The sequence below is a fragment of the Simochromis diagramma genome, unplaced genomic scaffold (genome assembly GCF_900408965.1).
Source record: "Simochromis diagramma unplaced genomic scaffold, fSimDia1.1 OVJJ01000456.1, whole genome shotgun sequence".
Lineage (NCBI taxonomy): Eukaryota > Metazoa > Chordata > Actinopteri > Cichliformes > Cichlidae > Simochromis > Simochromis diagramma.
The window spans coordinates 1,003,240-1,026,892 of NW_024387186.1; the positions used below are offsets into that span (position 1 = coordinate 1,003,240).

A 23,653-nucleotide genomic window follows, 5' to 3' on the forward strand; every position below is an offset into this window, starting at 1 on the left:
GAGTTCACTGTTCTCGACGACTCTACCGAGCCTCGACCTCTCGGCTAGCTATCGAGCTGGTGGGTAATAGACGTCTGCTTAGTCCTGCGTCTTCTGCGATCTTACAAAGCTTCAAACGAGGTGTCGACGATTTTGATCGTCGATGTAATCATGACAAGTTGACTAATCGTGGCAGCCCTAATTCAGACCGTTAAGTTTAAGTAAGTAAGTAAGTAAACTTTATTTATTAAGCGCTTTTCACAGACAGGCAATCACAAAGCGCTGTACACAAATATTAAAATATTAAAATAAACAATAAAATCAATAGACATTATATACAATGTAAAAGATCAAATGTAGATAATGTAAAAAAATAAAATAAAATATGTAGATCAACAAAAGGCTTGTTTGAACAGAAGAGTTTAACTGTTTTTTAAAATAATCCACAGAGTCAAGCAAACGTAATTGTAGTGGTAAACTGTTCCACAGCCTTGGTGCAACAGACTGAAAGGCTCTGTCCCCTTTTGTCTTCAGTCATGTACGGGGAACAACTAAGAGACTCTGAGTCTGTGAGCGGAGATGACGAGCAGCAGTGTATTTTAAAAGAAGCTTGGATAAGTAATCTGGAGCCTGGCTATTTAGTGCTCTGTATGTTAAAACAAGAATTTTAAAGTGAATTCTAAACTCTATTGGGAGCCAATGTAAAGAATATAAGATGGGAGTGATGTGAACACGCTTGGTAGAACGAGTTAGTAATCTGGCTGCATTTTGTATTGTCTGGAGGCGAGAGAGAGATGATTTATCCAAGCTAGTAAACAGGGAATTACAGTAATCCAAGCGTGATGACACAAATGCATGAATGAGTTTTTCCAGTTCAGCTGAGGAAACCATATGTCGCAGTTTAGAGATGTTTCTTAAATGATAGAAACAGGAACGAGACAAAGATTTTACATGAGAGTCAAGGCCCAGAGAAGAGTCAAATATTACTCCAAGATTTCGAATATTTGACTTGACAGATGGACAGAAAGAGGCAAGAACCTGACTGATTTTAGAATGTAGCTCAGGAGGAGCTATAATCATGGTCTCGGTTTTGTTAGTATTTAGAACAAGGTAGTTGCTTGAAAGCCAATCAGAAACCTGGGTTAAGCACTGGACTAGGGTGGACAGCCTATCCAGCTGATGAGGCTTAAAGGACATATGGAGCTGAATGTCATCAGCATAAAAATGATAAGACAGGTTGCTAAAAGATTGAATGATACCAGCTTAATACTGATACCAGCTGGTATCATTACTGATAATAATGATACCAGCTTAATACTGGTTACTGACCAGTTACTTAACAGAGCAGGCACCAATGAAAATATCAGAAAAGCACCATCATCTGTGTGCATGTGTATTGCCAGTTTGCTGATAGGGGAATCGTTTCTCTGTTATTTTTATTCTTTCCTCTGCTGCACAGATTAAACAGGCCTTTATTTCTTCTTGTAAATCAGCAAACACTGACCTCAGTAACACGATCACCACTGAATCTTTAGACGCAAACATGGTTTTCTTATCCATCGTATGCTTCATATACACCAGAGTCTGTTAAAGCTTTTGGGTGGAGGCAGGCCCTTGCAGCGGAGACCTCTGTAAGCTTAGCTAGCGAACACACGGGGAGAGAGCGGCAGCGACCAGACATCACGGGAAAGACGTTTTTTAAGTTCAAAAACTAGATGATTTTTAACTGATGAACAACAGAAATTAAAGAAAATCACAGATCAGATTCTGCTATAAAAACACAACGAGAAGGCTCGCTGAGCTTTTTCATGTGATGGCAGACAGCGGTGAGAGCTGAAGCTGTCATCAGACGCCAGAGGCTTTCATCGGTGTCTGTCAGTGTGACCTCAGCAGGTGAGGAGCTTTAAAGTAACACGCTTTGGGATTGTGATGGAGGACAGGAAGGGGGTTAGCAGCTTTCAATGTTCTTGTATCCACATAGCTGTGTGCAGAGACACAATCAACATGTTTTCTCTGAAATACTGAAATTATTAAATAAAAACATTGTATTTACTGATCTGAGCATACATGTTACACACTTCTAAGGACGAAACTTCCTGCTCTCCTGCAGCTAAACACACAGTTAAAACGATCCCCATTCACCTCACAGCAGAGCTTCATTCCATCTCCAGTCTGAGACCAGCTGTTTCTGTCTCTTTAAGAGCCCCTTCCCTAAATGCCCGCTTTCATCCGATTGGCCGAGCTAATGGAAGCCTCCTGAGCGGCAGCAACAGTTTCTCCACCCGTCAGTGTGGAGGTTAATCAGCAAACTGAGGACTAAGTTGTATAAACCTTCTCCAATGAATCTCACAGCAGCATAACACTCGTTAGCATGATGCTCATTTGCTGCTGCATGGTGGACATTATGGTGAAACAATAGCTGTGCATAAATATGTTTCTATATACATTCATTTAAAAAGTGCGTGTTTCAGTTTGGGTTCCACGCTGAATCAGGAACGTGACACAAAATCATGTCCCGTCATCACAAAGGACACGCCAAGCAGCCAGAGCGGGCTGAGCTTCAACCTCACAAAAAATACTCTGGACTAGGGCTGGGCTATATCATACCGTTCACGGTAATACGGTGTAATTTTGGGCAATGATAGGAAAATGAAATATCGCGATAGAATATGTGTAAAACGTGCATGCGCAGTGCCTTTGTTTACATACGCATATGGCGGCGAAGCAGAATGAGTAGAGCGAAAGTGGATCATTGAATGAAACGATGAACCAGAACTGGTTTGTAAAAGTGCTGCAGCTTCAGTGGTGTGGAACTGGTTTAGCTTTCGTCCGTCAGATACACAACAAAGCACTATTTTTGGTAGAGCATGCTAGCGGGCTGTCGTTATTACCATGTTGTTGGGAAAATACGGCACACTTAAAATCAATCCTTTGATTTTTCTGAAAATCGACAGTGCCCCTTATAATCCCGTGTGCCTTATGTATGAACTCTGGTTGTGTTTACTGACCTCAAAACGATTTTATGTACACGGCGCTCGAAAATCTGTCAAAGTATGACTTTGCTGAGCTACGAAGCCGCACCGCTGTACCGCGGAGTGATACGTACCGTGCTTCAACACAATGTTACCGTATTGTGTGTGTATGACCTCTTTTTAAGTTTCGTGGATATTATACATGGTTATGCTGAGGATATGTCGGCCAGTTTCCACTGAAAACGCCTTTTGGTTAAACTGTCAGCAAGGAATTTGCATTTGCACTGTTAAATTTTTATATAACTTTAATGCACATAAAAAACAGCTGCTTGTTTAAGTGAAAATACATTGATGGGATTTTTTTTGCACTAATAAAGTTGTGGAGTTGTAAAGTATTTTGTCTCGTGTCAATTATATCGTCAGTTATATCGTTATCGCAAATTTTCAAATGTATATCGTGATAACTATTTTTGGTCATATCGCCCTGCTCTGCTCTGGACGGACATTTACTGAAACATTTTGTGTTATCATTGCTGAAACTGGCATCCTGATTGCAATCACGTTAGCCTGAAAGTGCTAGCTGATAACACCTACCGCCACGTCACATCCAAATACAGTTAGGTATGGTCACAGGGTGTGTGATGTCATGCTGCAGGATGGTTACCTGACACAGGTGTAACCTGCTGACGACCTACTAAATTGAATGTCATTGTGCTAACCACATAAGATGTATAACAGTCATAATGAGTGAATAACGAATTCTGGTGAGCTAGCCAGTGCTAGCACTCGAGTCATGTGTGGTCAAAAATGTCAGACTGCAGGCTTCGTAACAGGTAACTATGTGCTATCTTAAGTCTCATATACTTTAGCACTCATGTAGTGTTCACGCTAACTGGGCAGGTTAGCTGCTATCTGCTAACATGTTAGCATTGCAGTTATTATGCCACCTGAAGAAAACAGTCTTGACAGGATTGCATACTAAGGTGTGCTTTCTGCAGGTGTTACAATGAAGTCCAAGTAGTCAGTTTTTAACAAGTAACGCAGACTCTCACAGGAAGCTCTAAAACACAGCCACATCAAGCCCTGGGTAGCAGCAGGAGGTCTGAGGGACACTGAGGAGGTCTCTGGGCGCTGGAGCTGCTGACTTTAGTTTAACTCACCCGTGAACGTGGCAGAGCTGAGGTCAGAGCATCTCAGAAACATTCAGGGCGCAGACACTTTGCAGCCTGCTAGCTCTGTGCTACTTTCCCGCCCTAACCCCACACTAAAAACTACAAACTGAGGCCCTCGGCCCTGTTCCGCCCCTAACCATGACCCAGCTGCCCTCACCTGGCCTCCTGGATATAAACACATCCACAGGAGCCGCGTGCTAACCTGCCCTTTAAACTGTACGTGCTCACAGACACCTGAGGTTCCGGTGAAGCATCGCGCGGAGGCTCGGTCTCGGTTCCGTTGGGCTCGGTGTGCTCCCTGCCGCCCTCAGAGAGCAGCTAGCCGCAGGCCTCACCGAGCTCACCGTGGCTGCCGTCACCCCGAAGCTCGGCCACGCGCTCCGGTACCGACGCAATCGTTACCTTGTGTCCGCCCCCGCGCGCCGGGCGCTTCCGAGGGGCTCCGTGGATCCGTTGTTCGGGTTCGGTGGTCGGCCTGGCCGCGGAGGGTCTTTAATGGTGGGAGGCAAACAACAGCGCACGCGGCGTCCTCCGCAGTCACGTCACCTCCGCCAGTACTGCGCAGCCTCCGCCGCCATCTTGGAGCCGCAACGGCAGGAATCCCCGTGAGCGGCGGCCGTCGGAGACCCGTGAGCGACCGCGGGACTCGAACGTGCCTGCCGAGAACACGAAGATGGCTCCGGTGAGGCCCTGCGGCGCGGCTTGGTCCCAGGCGGCCAGCCCGCCGCCTCCCGGGGCTCCGTGCCGTCGGTTCGACCCGGACTCCGGCCGCCGGCTTGGGGCGAGCAGACTCTGTTTAGTCAAACTCCGAAGCGGAACCGAGCCACAGCACGGGAACCACAGCTGCCGCCACACTGCTCACGTGACCACAGCTGGATCATTCAGCCCGCACTGATACTGCGCGTTCCTGTGTCTGTGTGCGCGCTTTATTTTGTGCGTACGGGGTTCACCAGGTGCCCCGTTAGCTCCCGGCTAACACTAAGTTAGCCAGGTGTGGCTGCCGCCCACCCGGCACGTTATAAATGCACTCATTTATAACACTCACAGGTAAGTCACGTGACACAGCTCGTGAATAAGTAATCTATTACAATAAAACATGTAGTGCAGGTAACAGTGTGTCCAGTGTTTAATAGGAGTCCTCTGATTACTTTGTGTCTCTGTTTTAAGAACAAGTGTGTGCCTCTGACCTCAGTGTCACCTGCATACCTGCCCCCGGGCTTCTGCAGTTTAACATAACGTTGTTATGAAGAATGGAAGTACAGGTGTGGTGATCAGGTGTGTGTGAGAGCTCTGCATGGTCGGACTTGCAGCCTGGAGGAGGAGGAGGGTGAAGCTTCATGGACATAGTGAAGGACTCAGCGGGCTGTGGTTAACTGTAAAGGGTGGAGGTTTTTATAAGGTGTAGATGCAGAGGGCTTCACATGCGGAGCCTGATGAAGATAACAGGAAATTCAGAATTTTTGGATGCACGCGTTCAGCAGCAGGTTTCCTGGTTCGATCCCAGGAGGGATCATTTCAGTCTGGAGCAGCAGCGAGCTGTGAGTGAGGATTATTTTAGTGTTGCCGAGTCGCATGTGTGTTCAGTGACGGTGCGCGCTTTGGGATACGAGTACAAGTGCAGCGATCTGATTGGTCAGATCTGTTTATTCACAGCCAAAAAATCCAAATGTTGAGCTTCATCAAAATTTTGCGTCCTGTGAAATCTCGTGGTCTGTGTGGGCGCGTTAAGAACAGGTAAAAAGAAAAACACTCGTGTGTATAGAATTTTATTCTCAGGTTTCTGCAGCATCTCCGTGTGATGGCGCAGGTACGAGTACAGGTGTGCTCTGAAACTCTGGAGACCTTTGAGCACAAAATATCTGGAAACCACAGCCGCGAAGACAGACTGTAAAACACCTGGATAAACAATCACCATGGAGTGTGACAGGTACCTGGAACCAGAACCTCCACAATATTAGTGTTTGTTCTGGGGAAATGCGCCTGTCAGGTAAACTCAGCTCACACTTTCTACCTGGAGTTCAAACATTGGCCGGTAAACACCTGACACCTCGTTTAAACATCTCTCAGCCTGATTGGAGGAAACGTGAGGTCAGGACAGCGCTGAAGTCGTCACGGGAACAGCAGTGAGGTTTCTCCAGAGTCTGCTCCCTGACGCTCCCCACGACAAGCCACTCTGGGCGTCGGCCTTTGGTCACATGTTGGCGTTTTAAAGAAGAAGAAACTCTGCGTTTACCTGAGGAAAACTGAGATTTAACCTCGTCGATGGTGCGCACAGCTAGCTGCTATTTTTTTGCTGCGTTATTCTTTCTTCTTTGACCAACATTTCTGCACAGGTAGGGTTGTATTGCCTTGAGCAGGTATTTTAGTATTTTTTGATCTTCTAGTTTAGCCAAACTTCACCTGCAGCTCAAACGTCCCTGGTGGCAGGTGAGGCTTCAGCTTCTGCAGCAGTGATCAATAAGAGTCATTGACAGGTGATCAGGTCCACGTGGAAACATGCAGAGGGTCAGTCTGAGAACAAGCGTGTCTATGAAAGTGTGAAATATCCAGCTTCTGTCCCAGCGCTGAACACCTCCCAAAACCTCCATCCTGATCCTCTCCACAGGTCTGTGCGGCCTCCTCCTGTGCGGCCTCCTCCACACCGTCTGTTTCTGTGTGAAGTCTGAAGAACCACAGCGAACTGGGATTAACGCTGTAATCAGCTGATCATCGTGGAGTTTCCGATGTCAACCAAACTGACTAATCGCAGCGCTGTGATGTCATCAGTACACCAGATCCTCATATTTAAGAAACCATGAAGGTTCATCTCTTGCTGTGATGTCACAGCTGTCATCACAGCGACCTGATTGGTCAGTTTATGGTTTGTGTCGTTGTGTCTTCAGGTCTGTCGGCGCGCTCAGCTGCTCCTTCAGAGTTAAGCCGCTTTTCTTTTTTTTTTCCTCTTTTGTGTAGTAAACCAACATAGTTTTGCTGTTGTGAATTAGAGTTAAGGTATTCCTCCCAACTCTGGCACTATAAAGACAAGACATAGCAATGTTACACTTAAGACATAGCATTAGGGACTGCTTTGGCCTTCCTTATAACCCTAGCCACCGTCCTTATTATCCCAGTTAGCATAGTCACAGTCGTTAGTATAGACAGAGAAACAGAGAGCAACTTATGGAGCTGAAAAGAAATGCATTGCCACTTAAGACTGGCTCCAGAAGATAGCCAGCTCTATAGACTAAAGGAATAAAATGCACAGATTTAGGGCAGATATAAGCATGTTTGCACTGTAGTATGATCAACAGGTCTATAGACAGGTCGAATTTAGGTATTAATTCACCCTTTAAGTTAATCCATTAAATTATCTTAGTGATATTTCAGTTCATGTTAACTCTGATTAGCAGATATTTATACCTGTGCTAAACCCATAGTGTCTGTTTATACAACCTGCTACCTAAGCAAATTCACACTAGCTGCTAAGTTAGCGCTATACTGTGTTGCATGAATATTAGATTTTACAACAAAAAACAATTTTCTACATTCAAAACAGGATAATGTATAAGTGAGTAGAATTAGCCTTTATATACATTAAATTCCAAATCCAAAATCAGAACATAGTATAGCTTTGGCCATAGAGTTAAGCCGCTCTTGTTTGCATCACAACCGACGTAAACAATGAACAAACCAGCAGTGAAACGTCCAATCACAGCACAGAACCACGACCCGTCTCAGAGACTTGGGATCGCTGTCTTAACCAATGGGCGGGGCCTCAGTGCCGCACTTGATGCTGAAGCTCAGTGTGACGGTCTTCATGTGTTTTTCCGTTTATTCACACGGTTCGTTTCTCACCGACCTGCAGGATGATCTGCTTCCATCAGAGCACCGCCTGGAGACCAGGCGCAGGTGGAGCAGTGTGGTGTTCTCTAAATGTCATGTTAAACAAAAGCAACATGGTCCTCCAATCAGCTAATAGGAAGCAGCTCCACCCTGATGATATCATAACTCATGTTCAGAGCCGTTACATCAGTTATCAGGAAGCAGAGCGGCACCACACGGCGAGGCTGCCCTGCAGGTTTAGTGTTCACAATCACAGCGACACACTCACCTACACACACCTGCTGAATGACATCACAAATCTGTCCAATATGAGGTTATTTTAAATATTTGTAAGCCTAAAACCTGACAACAGTAAAAGGTTTTACATCACAAACACTGAACATGTATGACCTCTACCGTGTCACACGTCAGATTACCGTCACATCATAATCAATAACCTGAGCCGTCGCCTCTACGCCCTTCAGCTTCCTGTCACATGACATGTCAGCACAGGAAATGTCAGGCGCTGCAGCAGAGCGCCCCCTGCTGGAGTGAATAAACGCCGGGGACCAAGTCTCAGTCCTTCAGACCACAGACTGTAAACGAACGATGGAGCTGAACTGTGAGGTCAGCGGTTACCATCTTAACCGCTTCCTGTCCTAAAACGCGTCTGGAAAAACTTCAGCGAGCTCACAGATCAGCTGGCTTCTGTCCAATCAGACTTCAGAGTCAGCCCCGGATTAAACAGGACGCAGATGTTACCTTTACATCCATCCTTTATGTACGGTCTGATTTTGGCCAGCAGAGCCGCAGTCAGGGAGGGGCAGAGACTAGGGCTGTTCGATGTACCGATATATATCGGATGACGATATAAAAACGTCTATCGTTTCATTTTACGCTATCGTTTGTTTCGTGGTGTCACAAAGTAAACTGTTTACAGCAATATTTGTTCATGGTTTTGATGGACACTGTAGTGGCTATATTCATTTCTTAAAGTTCTCTTTCTCTTATATTTAATATAACCACACTACCGACGGACAAGCGCCTGTTTTTATGCGTTGTCGTTAGCAACAACAACGGTAAAACCACCGCGTGTCCGCTTGTTTATGTTCCACATAAACCTTTCACAATAAAGCTGAAGATCCTGTTGAGACTTTTCAAAATAAACTGAATCACGTGAAAGAGCAGATTATTTAGGATGAGAAGTAAAAAAAGACGCCAAGTGCTAAAAATTAAACCTTAGACTCGAACGTTAGAACAGGCTTTTCCCCGCAGCACGCCGTGTAATAAATACAAAGAAAACGGCGGCCGTTACAACTTATGTCTAAAAATGTATCGTTTCATGCATCTGTTAAAACACTCGCCTCCAGGTACACGACGCCCAGCTGGAAACACTTCATGCAAGTCGAGCTGCCCGAGATTCACAGAATTTATTTTTTGTGATTTATATCGTTATCGGACGATAGAATTCTTATATCGGGATATGAGATTTTGGTCATATCGCACAGCCCTAGCAGCGACCACAGACTCAGGTTAAGACATCACCGGCTCAGTGACACAGCTCGAGGTGTTACGGCTGAATACGAGTCTGTTTAGAGGTGTGAAATGACTGTCAGCTGTTATTGATGGGCATGCAGTAAATAAAGTACGAAGAATCATGTGGAAGAAACAAACCCGCCCTGTGGTGTGACATCACTTCCTGTCTCTTTTACCTCATTATTTTGTTTTACATTTTAAATACCTGACTTGATCTTTACCCCGTATTTTAGTACATTTATTCCTTAGTAAAGATTTTATTTTGATCCATGTTTTATTTGAAGAGCTGCAAACCTGTCGATAAATATTTGTCTGATTATTTTTGAATTTGAAAACGGGCAGTAAACGATGAAACTGAAATGATTTCACAGAGCTGGACACTGATTTTTACCGATCATGGCTGTTTTTTATCTGACCTCAGATCAGAAGACAAAGCGCAGAAAACAGGAAACACTTTATTTAATTATCACTTTCTTACAGACCTGAAGTCAGTGAGACATCACACACAGAGGTAAGAGTGTCGTCATAGCAACACAAGACACTGCAGACAAACGCAAACCAGGATCAATAAATCAGTTAAGAGGGTCAGTCATCTGTCGCCATTAAAACTTCAAGTTAATTCAGTAATAACAAAACACAGCTTCACTGTTACAGCAACAGCCACCACCGGGGGCAGCAGAGAGACACTGACAGAGGGTGGGACACGCCGTGAAGAAGAAACCATAGAAGGCACATGTAGGCCACAGAGGCCTCACAGGACACGTCCAGCAGCTTTCACACATCCCATAATTTCTCAACACATCATAAACTAAAATCAAAGCGCTTCAGAAAAATGCTTTGTGAGAGGAGCTTCAGCAGGAAGGTCAAACCTGAAATGTTTCCCTGTTAATACAGGTTCAGTGCAGGGTTGTCCAACTGGAGGCTCCCGGCCCAGGTAAGGGTCACAAAGGTGTGTTCAGGAAACCCCCAGTCTTTCAAAATAAAAGCACAGCTCCAGACCTAAATGGTAATGTCCTCTAAAACACAAACTGCAAAGAAAATATCCAGGCTGATTAATCGATTAGTTAACAGGAAGTGATTAATCATCGAACAAAGAAGCGGCTGCTGATCGATCAATAAAACGTGAATTATTGATTTACTGACCTGAAAATAAAACGTTTATTAATGAAATGAATGTGAGGCGTTTCGGCGCCCCCTTCTGTTTCCTCTCGGTGACTAACAGCACCTCCCTCAGTCAACGATTCACCTGCTGATCGACTCCTTAATGGATCCTTTGACTCTTTGTTCTGAAACGTAGTGGGAGGAGTGGTCGTGATTGTCCCTCAGTGCGTCTCCACCCGCCCGCTGCTCCGTGCCTTAAAGTGAGTCTGATCAGCTGACGGAGGAGCGCTGAGATTGGCCAGTCTGTGTCACACGTTGATGACGATGTCGTCGTCGTCATCTTCGTCCCTCGCCTCCTCCTGTAACGTGTCTGTGGGCCACCTTCCCCCCGCCTCCTCCTCGGAGACTCCACAGGGGCCGGTGATGTACCTGTAGTCGCCACCGATGGCAAACGCCGCCCCAGACCCAATCAGCCAGTCTTTCTCCTCGTGCGCCACCTGCCGCTGCCATGGGACGCCCCAGTTTGAAGCCGCCGCCGCCTCCTCAGGCCCTGGGGCCCGGGCTCCTCCCCCATGCTCGCCATCGTCGCCCTCCAGGTTGACGTAGAATAACGGCTCCTTCTGAGGGGAGGCGGGCAACAGGCTGACCCACAGCGCCTCCAGCTGGCCGACCAGCTGCTGGAAGCTGGGCCGACATTTAGGGACGGGACTCCAGCAGCTGTGCATGATCTCATATCTGACAACCACAGAAGAAGAAAGAGGTTAAAGAGTGCACACAGCTGACGTGATCAGCTTTATTTTGAAAGGGGTTTCGTTCTCTGTGTTGTTGTTTCTTCAGTATGTCGTTTGTGTCGTTGTGTACACACTCACATGTCGTCTCTGCAGTCGGCCGGCTTCTTCAGACGTTCTCCTTTGATCAGGAACTCGTAGATCTCCGAGTTTTCCACGCCAGGATATGGAGTCTGACCGCGAGTCATGATCTCCCACATCGTCACGCCAAACGCCCACTGACACACACACAGAAGGTCATCATTCGCTGAGTGCACACACCTGAAACTTTTAAAGTCATTATTTTACTCCTAACATGTTCCTTTAGTTTGTTTCCATGACAATCTAATCATGTGACAAAGAGCTGGTCTGCTGACGTAAGGTAGTGTTTATGTCACAGCTTCACTCCTCATCAGCAGATGGCAGTAACGAGCACTACAGCTGTGATGAGGTGACAGCAGAAACCACCTGCACAGGTGTGTTTAAACTAGAGATGGCACGATACCACTTTTTTATGTCCGATACTGATATAAATCCGATATAGTGTTTTTTAATCAAACTGTTTTTTTAATATCTTGCTGCATTTTGTATAAGTTCATACTCAGGTTTAAATAAACAACAACACTAACGCTATTCTGTTATACCTGTGTGTGTAAAAAACACACAGCACCCAAAATATTTCAAAGTTCAGCAAAACTGATCAATCTAATAAACTTAAACCTGCTCCATCCTCCCTATTCTGGTATTTTAAAGAGTACTTACAGAAATATTAAGCAACCTAACTAATAGGGCTGCAAACTCCCAGCAAAAAAAATAGGTAACCACCCCCCACCCTCTGATGCTTAATCTACATAATCAACTCTAATTTGATGCAGTGTGGAAAAAAAATGCACAGAAATAAATTATTTTTCAAGAATAATTAAATAGATTCAACATCTTTCTACAACAGAACTGCAGACTGCACAGATGTTATCTTCCCAAAGGAAAAAGTACTATAGCTTACTAGGGTATATTAGACTTAACAGTTACTATATACAGTAATGGACTTCTATATATTTTACATCAGATTAAAACTTTGGGTGTAAGATTCAGATAATTATTTATTAAAATCTAGACATTTTAAATGAGAATAAGAAAGAAAAGTATGTCTTTGTGCCCCCTTCTCCCTGTTCATGCCCTATCGGCCCCCCTGGCTAAACTTTTCTAGATCCGCCCCTGCACAGTTACCAGCCGTCAGCTACGTAGAAAAGGATCCTGGTGTAGAAAGTAATATTAGATAAATTCTAACAACAGCTTATCAAGCTTAAACGTGCTGCTGTTGTTCAGCCGCTGGTTTCCTCTTTCTGGTGCAAAGTGGGCCAAAAACAAACAACAAGACAGAAAAGCCGATCAGTAGGGGGAAGAGAGAGAGAGAGAGAGAGAGAGAGAGAGAGAGAGAGAGAGAGGAGAGAGAGAGAGAGAGAGAGAGAGAGGGGCAGTCGCTCCATATATCGGTTGTTAAGCTTAAGGCTGGAATGCTTTACAAACATTCAGAGATGAAATGCTGGTTTGAGGCTACAAATACACACAGCTGCTCTATCACGTGAGCACACTACTGCGACGTGCTGAGTTACGCCATGTTGCAAGTTTTGTGAGGTCGGATTACATTTTTTATTTCTCTCCGATATCCGATCCAGTAATTTACGTCAGTATCGGACCGATACGTAACATCGGATCGGTCCATCTCTAGTTTAAACCCGTCTCAGCGTTAAGCTGCTGCAGGTTCACTGATGGCACAAACTCAGCGGCGCCTCCTCTCAGGTCATATCGTCTTTACAGTGGGGTGGCTGTAGCTCAGGTGGCAGAGCAGGTCAGCCACTAATCTGAAGGTCGGTGGTTCGATCCCAGGCTACCTCCTAGCTGCATGCCAAATATCCTTGGGCAAGATACTAACCCCATGTTTGCCTACTGGTGGTGGTCAGAGGGCCCGGTGGCGCCAGTGTCCGGCAGCCTCGTCTCTGTCAGTGCGCCCCAGGGCAGCTGTGGCTACAATGTAGCTTGCTATCACCAGTGTGTGAATGGGTGAATGACTGAATGTAGTGTAAAGCGCTTTGGGGTCCTTAAGGACTAGAAAAGCGCTATACAAATGCAGGCCATTTACCATTTTTACCATTTGCAGAGAACAAAGCATCCCTGCGTGCTCGCATCAGCACTCGCCTTCTGCTTGATCAGCAAACTGAGACACGTGCTGAGACACGTCAGCTCATGGATCTGTCAGGATGGATTTTTATGAATCACAGTGTCGAGCTGCCGCCAGGCATCGTTTTCAGGCTGTCTGAACGTGACTATCAGCAGAAACTAAAAAAGAAAAGAGCCTGAAATGTCCTCTGAATCAGGATCTGTAATCTGGGACAGCTACGTCACAGACGTCTGTGTGTCCCAGGTGTGTGCGTGCGTACCACATCGCTCTGCGTGGTGTACACATTGTCAGCCAGACTCTCCAGAGCGATCCACTTGACGGGCAGTTTGGAGACGGAGCCCTGACGGTAATAATCGCCACTGTAGATCTTCTTAGAGAGGCCGAAGTCTGCCACACACACAGTCATGTCCTCGTTCAGCCTGAAACACACACACACAGAGCTCGCTAAGGCCGGCACAGCGCCCCCTACACTCAGTTTTATCCTTCATCTTTAAAGTTTCACTTCCATGTACACGCGCTGAATGTGACACACATGACAGCTCGTAAACACGGAGTGTCATTTCATTTGTATGCCGATGACTGTCAGCTTTACTTACCTTTTAGTCATTTGGATACCTCCCCATGTCAATCACTGCTTGACTGTCTTAGCGATATTAAATTATGGATGGCAAATAATTTTTTGAATTTTAATGGTCGCAAAACGGAAGCAATTTTATATGGCCCGCATCGTTCTACTGATTCTCCAGATGTTGATTTTGGTGATTTGACCTCTCATCTGAAAAGTTCAATCACTAATCTTGGTGTTAAACTTGATTCTGCGCTTACTTTTGAAGGTCATGTAAATGGGGTGGTGAAATCAGCTTTTTATCGCCTCAGACGCCTGTCGAAGGTTAAGCCTTTCCTTTCCAAACCCAATTTGGAAACTCTTATTCATGCTTTTATCACCTCACGTCTGGACTATTGTAATTCCCTTTTAATAGGGGTCGGGTCGGGCACCTTGTCACGCCTGCAGTTAGTGCAAAATGCGGCGGCACGATTTTTAACCGGTAGTAGGAAATTCGATCACATCACTCCGGTTCTGGCTTCCTTGCATTGGCTTCCCATTGAATTTAGGATTTGTTTTAAAGTCCTTTTATTGGTTTTTAAATCTTTAAATTGTCTGGCTCCTGTCTATTTATCTGACTTGCTGAAGCCACATGTTCCTCCTCGCTCGCTCCGTTCAGCTGAGCAGCTGCTGCTGTCGGTCCCTAAGTCGCGGCTGAAATGCAGAGGAGACCGTGCCTTTTCAATTGCGGCTCTGATGCTCTGGAATAACCTTCCCCTCCAAATTAGACAAGCGTCATCAGTGCAGGTCTTTAAGTCCAGATTGAAAACCTATTTTTATTTCCTGGCTTTTAACTCTGTAGGAAACTGACACCTTCTTATTTATTTTATTGTATGTAATGATTTTATGGTATTTTTAATTTGGTTGTTGTTTTGATCTGTGTTGTTCAGCACTTTGGTCTGCCTGGTGTGTTCGTAAAGTGCTATACAAATAAACGATGATGATGATGATGATGATGACAGAGCACCAGCAACAGCAGACTGAGTGTTTGGCTGATAACCTGGAGTGGAAGATTGCTGCCACTCCTCCTCCTCATTTAAACTCACAACAACAACGACTATCTGAAGGGAATCAGATCATTGATCGACTGGTTGGCTGCGATTGGCGGACTGACATGCAGTTTCTGGCGGCGAGGTCTCTGTGGATGATGTTCTTGCTGCTCAGATACTCCATCCCCTGAGAGATGTCCAACATGAACCGGACCAGCGTGTGCAGAGACAGGTCCTAATGCAGAGGCACATTGGTTATTGATCAAAGCATAGCGCGGTTATTGATCAGCTATCGATTAGGGCGTGTCTTACAAACGGCTCATCCCCCAGCCTGGACAGCAGCAGGAAGGTGTGCAGGTCTCCGTGCTTCATGAACGGCAGAACCACCATCGGGATCGGCAGCCGCTGGCTGGGACGCCGGTGGAGGCTCACTCCTATTGGACAGATCGGCATATTAATCACGCTGCCTGACCTTTGACCTCCGGTTAACCACTGTGTGGTGGGCGGGGTTACCGATGAGCTGGATGACGTTGGGATGGTGGAAGTCCTTCATGTAGGCCGCCTCCTTCAGACACTGCTCGATGTCACCTGACGAGGTGATGTCAGCTGGAGGAGGTCACGCGATCTGGTTATTCAACACATCGGCTGCTTAAAGAAGGAGGAGAAGAAGAAGAAGAGTACAACTTACATTTCAGTACTTTGACCGCCACCTTCTGGACAGACGAGTCCTCAGTCTTCAGGAAGGCCTCACGCACTGAGCCGAACTCACCTGCACAGGTAAACACACCGTGATTTTCTGTTTGCATTTGTTATTTTATTGCACTTTTATTTATGTTTTAACATATTCTACAAATTATTTTCTGACACGTTCAATGAATATTGATATTTTTAAACATTTTGTGTGTGTGCTTGTGACCTCCTGACTCTTGGAGTTTCCTCACACTCAACACTCTGTTGTATTTTGTACACACACACACACACACACACACAGGTTATACAGGTGTTTCTGTCGTGTTCCCACCACCTGACTGTCACCCATCTATATAAAAGGTCAGGTGACATCAGCGCGAATCAAGTGATTTAGTTTCATTTAAAAAAACAAAACCCACGTTAATTCATAAATTAGTGTTTGTCGCTCTGATTACAAGAGAAAGTGAGGAGTTTGCTGACAGTTCCTGTTTACACATGTCGTTTGTTGTCGTCATAGCGATACCTTTTCCCAGCATGTGTCCGAGCGTCAGCAGCCGCTCAGAAATCAAAACGTCCTTCAGTTTGTTCTTCAGCTCGTCGTTGATGCAGAGACCGTCCACTGGGGAGAGACAGGCAACGAGGTCTGATACACATTCCCGTGTTCATCATCTGTCACTTGACTCAACATCGTGTCGATCAACAAACACACTGAGCGTGCTCACACTCACAGGTGGACTCCTGCAGGTCCGTCACGTTCCTGTTGAAGGACCGCGCTGCTGTGAAGGACACGGAGGTCTCTGCACCCGGAGACTTGAAGGCCGAGCTGGAAGCACGAAAAGACATGAGAAACACATGTGCTCATTGGTTCACACGTGGAAACGTACAGAAACATCTTTAAAAGTTCACATGTTGCGTCTGTTTGGGACTACTTTCAGCTGTGGATAAATAAACTGCTGCAGCGCGTCTGTGGATGCAGGAAGGCGTGCTGCTGTAAGGTCAGTGGTGTGCGTGAACACGTTCGTACCCAAACTGCATCTCCTTCCCGCGGCGCTGAGCGACGACAGCCAGCAGCAGCCCGACGATGGTGGCGACCAGGAGGCCGAGCAGCAGACCGACCCACATGTGGCTCCGCAGGACCCGGACCTGCGCTGAGAGAGCAGTCAGGCAACAATCAATCCATCAATGTCCTTCAAACACCCCGCGGTGACATCAGAGCTGATGTCATGTCTGAGAGTACCTGACGGGGGCAGCAGCAGCACCGGGGAGCTCCACGGCCCACAGCCCACCGCCGTGCAGGCCGCCACCTGGAAGGATGCGTTAAAGAAACGACCACCTCCAGAGAGGTGGGCGGAGTTCTCCTTAAAGAGGAGCGGCTCCTGCAGGCAGAGACAATGACATCATCACCGTCACCTTCTACCTCCAATCACACTGGAGAGACAGGCACGACTGTCTCACCTGAGCCTCTCCTCCCACAGTCCACTGCACCTTGTAGGCCAACAGTCGACCCTGCAGCTCGTCAACCTGAAGCTCCGCCCACTTCAGAGACAGCTGCTGCTCCGAGAGGTCAAATGTCAGGTTCCTGGGGGCCGCGGAGGGCACTGAGGCGGGACACACAGACTCACAGTCACAGGTACATAAAAGCACATACGAGCCAACAAAAACTCGGACCGCACATCAACTGATTCCTCTGGTTCTATCGATTCTATTGGTTTCTACTCTTCTACTCTGTGTTTTTCTGGGTGTTTGTCTCTGTGCTCAGCTGCTCAGGCCTGCAGCTGAATGTGGGTCACTGTGGCTCAAAGGGCCCAGTGTGAGCTCCGCCTGCAGGAGGCGCCGCTGGCCCTGCTGCAGGCCTCACACTGGATTTAGGACACAAACAAAAGCTGATTGTACGCCGAGGACTGGAATCTGCCCAAATACACACACACACACACACACACACACACACACACACACACACACACACACACACACACACACACAGCTGTCGCTCGTGTTTACTGACTAAACTGTGAGGTAGTAAAACACCAGCTGGTCACATGACACGGTCACATGTTTGCTGCAGGTAACGGTCAGCGCACCTGTCTTACCTGCTTCAGGTGTGTGAAAGTGCAGCCAGGGTGAGAAGGGCGACGCCCCCACCTCGTTCACACAGGAGACCCTGGTGCTGTAGTTGGCGTGACTCCTCAGACCAGTCAGAGTGTGGAGGTGAGGAGGAACCTGGACCTCCCGCTGTGGGAGGTCCCACCTGTGGGTGGAGCGCCTCGACACCTGGTTCAGAGGGAGGGGGGGGGGGGGTGAGGACCTTTTTGAGGCCTACAGGTGAGGTATGAGGGTAAGGTGTGCATTACCTGGACGATGCAGGTGGACAGTTCAGAGTGACCAGTGAATCCCGGTTTCCATGACAACGTTACGTTGTTATCCACCATCCCAACGATCTGCAGGCTGACCGGAGCCTCCGGCAGCACTGAGACACAAAGGCACACTGTTTACAAGCCATGCCCACACATAGCCATGCAATCACAGCTCAACGTACACCTGTGTGGGTGTGGCCTCACCTTTGATGTGAGCGGTTCCAGTTCTGGACACGGAGACGCCCCTGGCATTCTTCGCTTCACAGTAAAACTTCATGCTGCTGTTCACACCTGCACACACACACACACACATTAATCGCACACACAGAGGAGCTCCAGGTGCATTATGGGTGATGTAGTTTAACACAGATGACACAAGAAACTGTGTGTGCGCGTGTGTAAAGCTTCCATTTACACTGAAGCTGAGAACACTGGGCGTGAGCTGACAGCAGGAGAGCAGCACATCCAGAAGGCCCTGAGTAAATGTGGTTATCCAGGACAGAAGGACAACTGCTGCCTGCCTGAAAACCCTCAGTGATCCCGTACGTGCCAGCTGAAACACTTTTTCTCTAAACACCGCGTCTCTGTGGATTTTAAACCCCAAACACTGGTCCACCCCAAGGATCGGGTCCCCCGACACAGAGTAACATAGTGTACGCTGTTAAGTGCAGGAGGATTGCCAGGATTTATACATCGGGGAAACCAAACAACCTCTGGCGAAGCGGATGGACCAACACAGAAGAGCCACCTCGTCAGGCCAGGACTCTGCAGTCTGTTCACACCTACAGGCCAGTGGACACTCTTTCAGTGATGAGGATGTAACATCCTGGACAGGGAGGAACGCTGGTTTGAGGGCGGAGGGAAAGACCATCTCTGAATGGAGGAAGGGCCTAAGGCTCCATCTGTCACCATCTTACAATGCTGTGATTGCAGCTATTCAACTCTCTGTGAATGGGACTCATGGACACTGATCAGTGATAAATCAGTTTGCATATCAGTGATCATAAACTGACCTCCCAGCCCAGTGGTTCCCAAACTTTTTTCGCTGGGCCCCCCTTTGTTTTACAGAAAAATGTTCGCGGCCCCCCTCGCTCGCGCATTTTTTAAAACTCATTTTTTGCGTTTCCGTGTGGACGAGGAATACAGAGTTCGTCACACAACGTCAAAGGTCACACAACGCCGGAACGTAAGCGTTTTCGGCCGTTTCAATGTGGATGCACAACTCTGTGAAAACGACTGATAGTGTGGAGGCGGAGCGCTTTCAGACAAAAACGCCATTTTCAAATCTATCTGGGCCAGTGCGGACGTAGCCTGAGTCACTGCACATGTGCTGATGACGTTTCTCCCACTGCAAACACCCCCCCCCCCCCCACACACACACACACACACACACACACACACAAACCACACACTCTGAATATCAGAGATATTTTAGGTATGAATCAGCTGAGGCTGTGTGGGAGAACTTTAATCTGGAGAAACGCGGCGTGATCTGGCTCCAGTTAAACCGACCTGTGGATTAAATCCAGCTCGCGAGTGTGTGTGTGTCGTTAACTGCTGAATAATGGGGTCATAAAGCTGTGTCTGATTTGTGTCTGACTCATTTATCAAACAGGTGTGTGTGTTTTATCATTTCAGTAATAACGTTTCTGAATTTAAATGGCACACTGTAGCTCCTCCCACAGGCTGGTTGATACTTGAGGACCTTTCCCATGATGCACCTGGATGTCATTTTTCTCTGACCTGGGACGTGAAGGATGGAAGGTGAGGGTCTGGGCTCCCCCTCCTGGACTCCTCCCAGCCACCACAGCACCTCCACGGGCTCGGGGGGGCCGATGGCGGCACAGGTCAGGTTGAAGGGTGTGCCGGTGAACATCGCCACATCCTGAGGCTCCTGGGTGAAGTGAGGAACTCCTGCAGGAAGAAGAGGAGGTGAACCTGGAGCATGATGGGAAACGTGAGGAGGAGGCGACCATGCTCAGGGTCCTCACCTTCCACTGTAATCCAGGCTCGCTCAGAGGAGAAGGTCAGGCCGTGGAACTCCACCTCACACCAGTACTGACCCGCATCCTGCTGCTGGACCGACTTCACACTGAAACAGACCACAACATCAGACCCAATAACAGTCACACAGCACCGGCCCAACACAGAGCAAGGTTCATGAGAGCTTTGGATCCACGAGCTGAGGGCTCTGCTTCAAACATCTGCACCTCACGTAGCAGGAAGGGACCAAATTTGGACCAGAGGGTGGAGTGGTTGGTGTTACTGTGACGATAAGCAAATCAGGCCCATTGAGTCTTTGTTTAGTCACTGAAACAGCCACAGCGCCATCATCAGGCCAGGTGCTGAATTTCAGCAGCATGCCCACTTTTTCCTCTTTGGGCGTCCTGTCAGATCACGGAGGAGGAAGCGCTCAGTCTGGAGTCCGAACACCTGCAGCCTGGAATCAAACCTAGGATCGCCTCCGCCAGATGTCAGTGGGCTTTTCATTTCACCTTTTAAAGGAGCGACACAGATGGAGGAGGTGGTGTTGGAAGGAGATCGAGTTCAAAGCAAACAGCTCTGTGTTTACTGCAGGACGTCTGTTTAACCATCAAACAGCACAAACGGCGAGCTGCGGGCAGACTGCATGGAGTTTTTTACCACTTTAACATTCTCGCCACAACATCACAGCTAAGAGTTTAAAACGGTTCCAGGACGGAAACATTACATCGTAAAATGACTCAACTCCAGCTTGTTTCTAACATAAACACACATTAAAGAAGATGGAGGAAGTGAACTTTCTGCCTCTGCAGACATTCAAACTGTTTAGGTCCATGACGGCGAACTCTATCCAGGAACAGGACATGTTCTGGATTCCACAGCTGGAACTTTGTCCTGCAAAACTGCTGGGCTGTACCCATCACAACTACATTTACCTGAAGACAGGAAACATAAATCAGAGTATAAACTGACGTTTGGTTGCTAGATGTCAGCTGTTGGAGCACAAACAGGTGAAAAAGTAGATTATTTCACCTTTGTTCACTGACACTCGCTCGCCTCTTCCTATTTTACTCCGACTAAGCTTCAGGTGTGATGGATGTGACCGCGTCACATGTGAAAGCCTGAACATAAACCACTGAATCACCTGCGTAGAGCTTCACCTGTGCACAAGGACCACCTGAAGGAGGTCCAGAGGCATCAGGACTAAAGAGAACCCAGTACAGAACCCTGTGGAACTCCAGCTGCTTTCTTACAGTGGATTTAGCCTAAAAACTTTAATATTGTGTTTCTTCCCTTTTAGAAGGGAGACTGTGATGCTTCACACTGAGGGAATAACCTCCGGCTGAGTCAGCAGGAAGCAGCCGCGGAGTGAGCGCCGCTGGCTGATAATTAAACGAAGAGACAAACGTGGTTTGACAGTACGATGACATCACAGCACTCTGGCAGCCCCGCCCCCCAGTCTGAAAAGCACTTTCAGGAAATCAAACGAAACGTTAGGAGAAAAATATTGATCGACATTGATTCTGCACCTGTGTGACGTCTCCCAGTGCTGCTCTCCCAGTGTGAGGAACACCTGATCTGTGCTGTACAGCTTCTCGCCATCCTTCATCCAGGTGATCTCCGGCTCCGTCACGCCTTCTACTGCACAGCCCAGCCGCACCTCGTTCCCCTGAGACACCGTCTGATTGGACGGATGCTTTGTGAACACCACACCTGCTGGAGTAGGAGGAGTCGGCTTGATCCATTCACCCAAGCTCTTCAGTCTGAATCGTTTCTTTTGTCATACTGAAAGTTTAACACGTTTTCATCAGCAGATCTGTGTGTGTGTGTGTTTTACACGCAGCAGTGTTTCATCTCAAACTTAACACGCTTCTCTGAACTTTCTGGAACAGCCTCATCATCACTGACGTCCTCCATAAGAACTTCATTCAGAAGCTGCCTGAGAATCTATTATTTTATCTTCCTTCAGTCTCTCCCCGATCACTGATCAATAATCTGAAAATTTAAAGGGTTCATGAAAATACAGGAGCTCAAACAGTTCAGCTGCTTTTATTTTGAAAGTCTGACTGAAACCCAATCAAACATCAGATCCAATCAGAGAGCAGCCAGGTGAAAGCCTTTCTACGCGCTGATGACATCACAAGGCAGCAGTCATCACTTCCTGGAAGGATGACGTAATGGTGCACTGGGCGAAGCATCAGTAAAAATACCAATAACCAATACTAATCAATGCTCCGCCCCTGTGAGCAGACTAACTCTGTGGTTCAGTCTGACACACAAATAGGTGAGGCGCTACAGGTGTTCATGTGATCCTGAAACTTCGGGATTTAGACGTGATATCAATAAAAGAGTTTAGATTAGTTTTTACTTGAAACCTGAGGACATGAACTCAGAGCTGTGCTGAGAAGTCGGATGATTTAACCTGAGGAACTCTGGTTATTCTGCAGTGTGTGCGCGCGCATGTTTACAGGTGAGTTGCAACACACCCGCAGTGACGTGGGTCCTGAATAAAATGACTGACAGCTTCACATCATGACTCGGGGACCATAAAAGCTTCCTGAAGCCCACGGCTTCAGTATCAGCCCGGAAAGCTGCACTTTGCCCCCTGACCTCTGTTTACGAGTCCCCACACCAAACTCCATTTAAGAACTGCCCGATATAATGTGTCTGCGAGCTGCTCCACGTGCTGTAAATGACTTCATGGCATGACCTCTTTAGTTTGTCACGAGCCTGAAGGTAAATCGTCGCGAACGCAACAAACCAGAAAGAACTCGGTTAAAATGTGAAGTTGTCACGGGTTCGGGTCAGAGCAGGGGTCTGTACGTGAGAAAACAAGCAAACCAGCTTCAGATAAACGCTGCTTGGTGTGACTCGCGTTGCCGATTTACTGAGAGGCTCCATCACCTCGGAGCGTCAGGTGAGCCTGACCCTGTGAGTGTCTGACAGGCGGTAAAATCTTTAAATCTGACAATTTTCGGGCGGAGTTCGGCGGATGTAAAGCGGTCGCATTAGCTCCCGTGCTAACTGCCCACGACCCCCGAGACACTCACCGCTCCCACAGCTCCCCGCGGGGCTCCGCAGGGATAACACGACGATCCACAGCAGCAGCTTCATCTCCGCATCCTCCTCTTCCTCCGGCTCGGTCTGTCCGTCACGGGAGCCTCACTGCCCAGCGGACCAAGAGGAGGAGGAGGAGTGACTGATGAAGATCATGAAAACAAAGGAGAATAGCTCGACACTCCGGGAAAACTTCTCCTCCGTTTGTTTTCCCACAAACTCCGACCCGCCAATTTACCCAGCGCGAGGTCGCGCGGGCCGGATGCGCCTTCACAATAAAAGCTACACCCTAAACTAAAATTTCATTATCATTAAATAGCAGGGTTGTTATAGTTAAATAAAACTAAATATGAAAATAAAAACACATTCTAATTAACTAAAATAAATAAGGTGAACGCACGCAAAGCTACTGGTCCGGACGGGATTCCCGGCCGCGTATTCAAGTCATGCGCGGCTCAGCTGGCTGGAG

The 23,653-nt window shown here is 47.3% G+C and overlaps 2 protein-coding genes and 1 long non-coding RNA gene across 8 annotated transcripts in view; 1 reads left to right on the top strand and 2 right to left on the bottom strand.

Moving 5' to 3' along the window:
• mgaa (MAX dimerization protein MGA a) overlaps window positions 1-4,697 on the bottom strand; it is a 31,996-nt gene extending 27,299 nt beyond the window's left edge. For all 3 annotated transcript variants that reach the window (XM_040049780.1, XM_040049781.1, XM_040049779.1), the window contains exon 1: window positions 4,526-4,697. The gene's annotated coding sequence lies outside the window, so the exon portion shown is untranslated. The remainder of the gene's footprint in view (window positions 1-4,525) is intronic.
• Window positions 4,698-5,065: 368 nt separating this feature from the next.
• Window positions 5,066-7,265, top strand: LOC120745126. Its single transcript, XR_005698566.1, has 2 exons — window positions 5,066-5,170; window positions 6,729-7,265. It is a non-coding gene; the product is annotated as an uncharacterized LOC120745126 (long non-coding RNA).
• Window positions 7,266-9,841: 2,576 nt separating this feature from the next.
• Window positions 9,842-23,437, bottom strand: tyro3 (TYRO3 protein tyrosine kinase). Of its 4 annotated transcripts, none has more exons than XM_040049754.1 (19): window positions 23,178-23,437; window positions 21,657-21,840; window positions 20,136-20,236; window positions 19,888-20,058; window positions 18,349-18,435; window positions 18,142-18,257; window positions 17,872-18,061; window positions 17,246-17,388; window positions 17,028-17,166; window positions 16,815-16,938; window positions 16,513-16,613; window positions 16,314-16,409; window positions 15,789-15,869; window positions 15,614-15,706; window positions 15,413-15,534; window positions 15,226-15,335; window positions 13,767-13,926; window positions 11,431-11,567; window positions 9,842-11,296 (listed from the first exon to the last, which is right to left on the bottom strand). In XM_040049754.1, exons 1-19 carry the CDS (start codon window positions 23,239-23,241, stop codon window positions 10,870-10,872), a joined length of 2,646 nt encoding a protein of 881 aa, XP_039905688.1. In that variant the 5' UTR covers window positions 23,242-23,437; the 3' UTR covers window positions 9,842-10,869. The 4 variants fall into 4 exon arrangements, with proteins under 4 accessions (XP_039905688.1, XP_039905691.1, XP_039905689.1 ...); XM_040049757.1 differs by having other exon boundaries at window positions 17,881-18,061; window positions 21,657-21,843; window positions 23,178-23,436; XM_040049755.1 differs by having other exon boundaries at window positions 16,519-16,613; window positions 21,657-21,843; window positions 23,178-23,436.
• Between the last annotated feature and the right edge of the window lie 216 nt (window positions 23,438-23,653).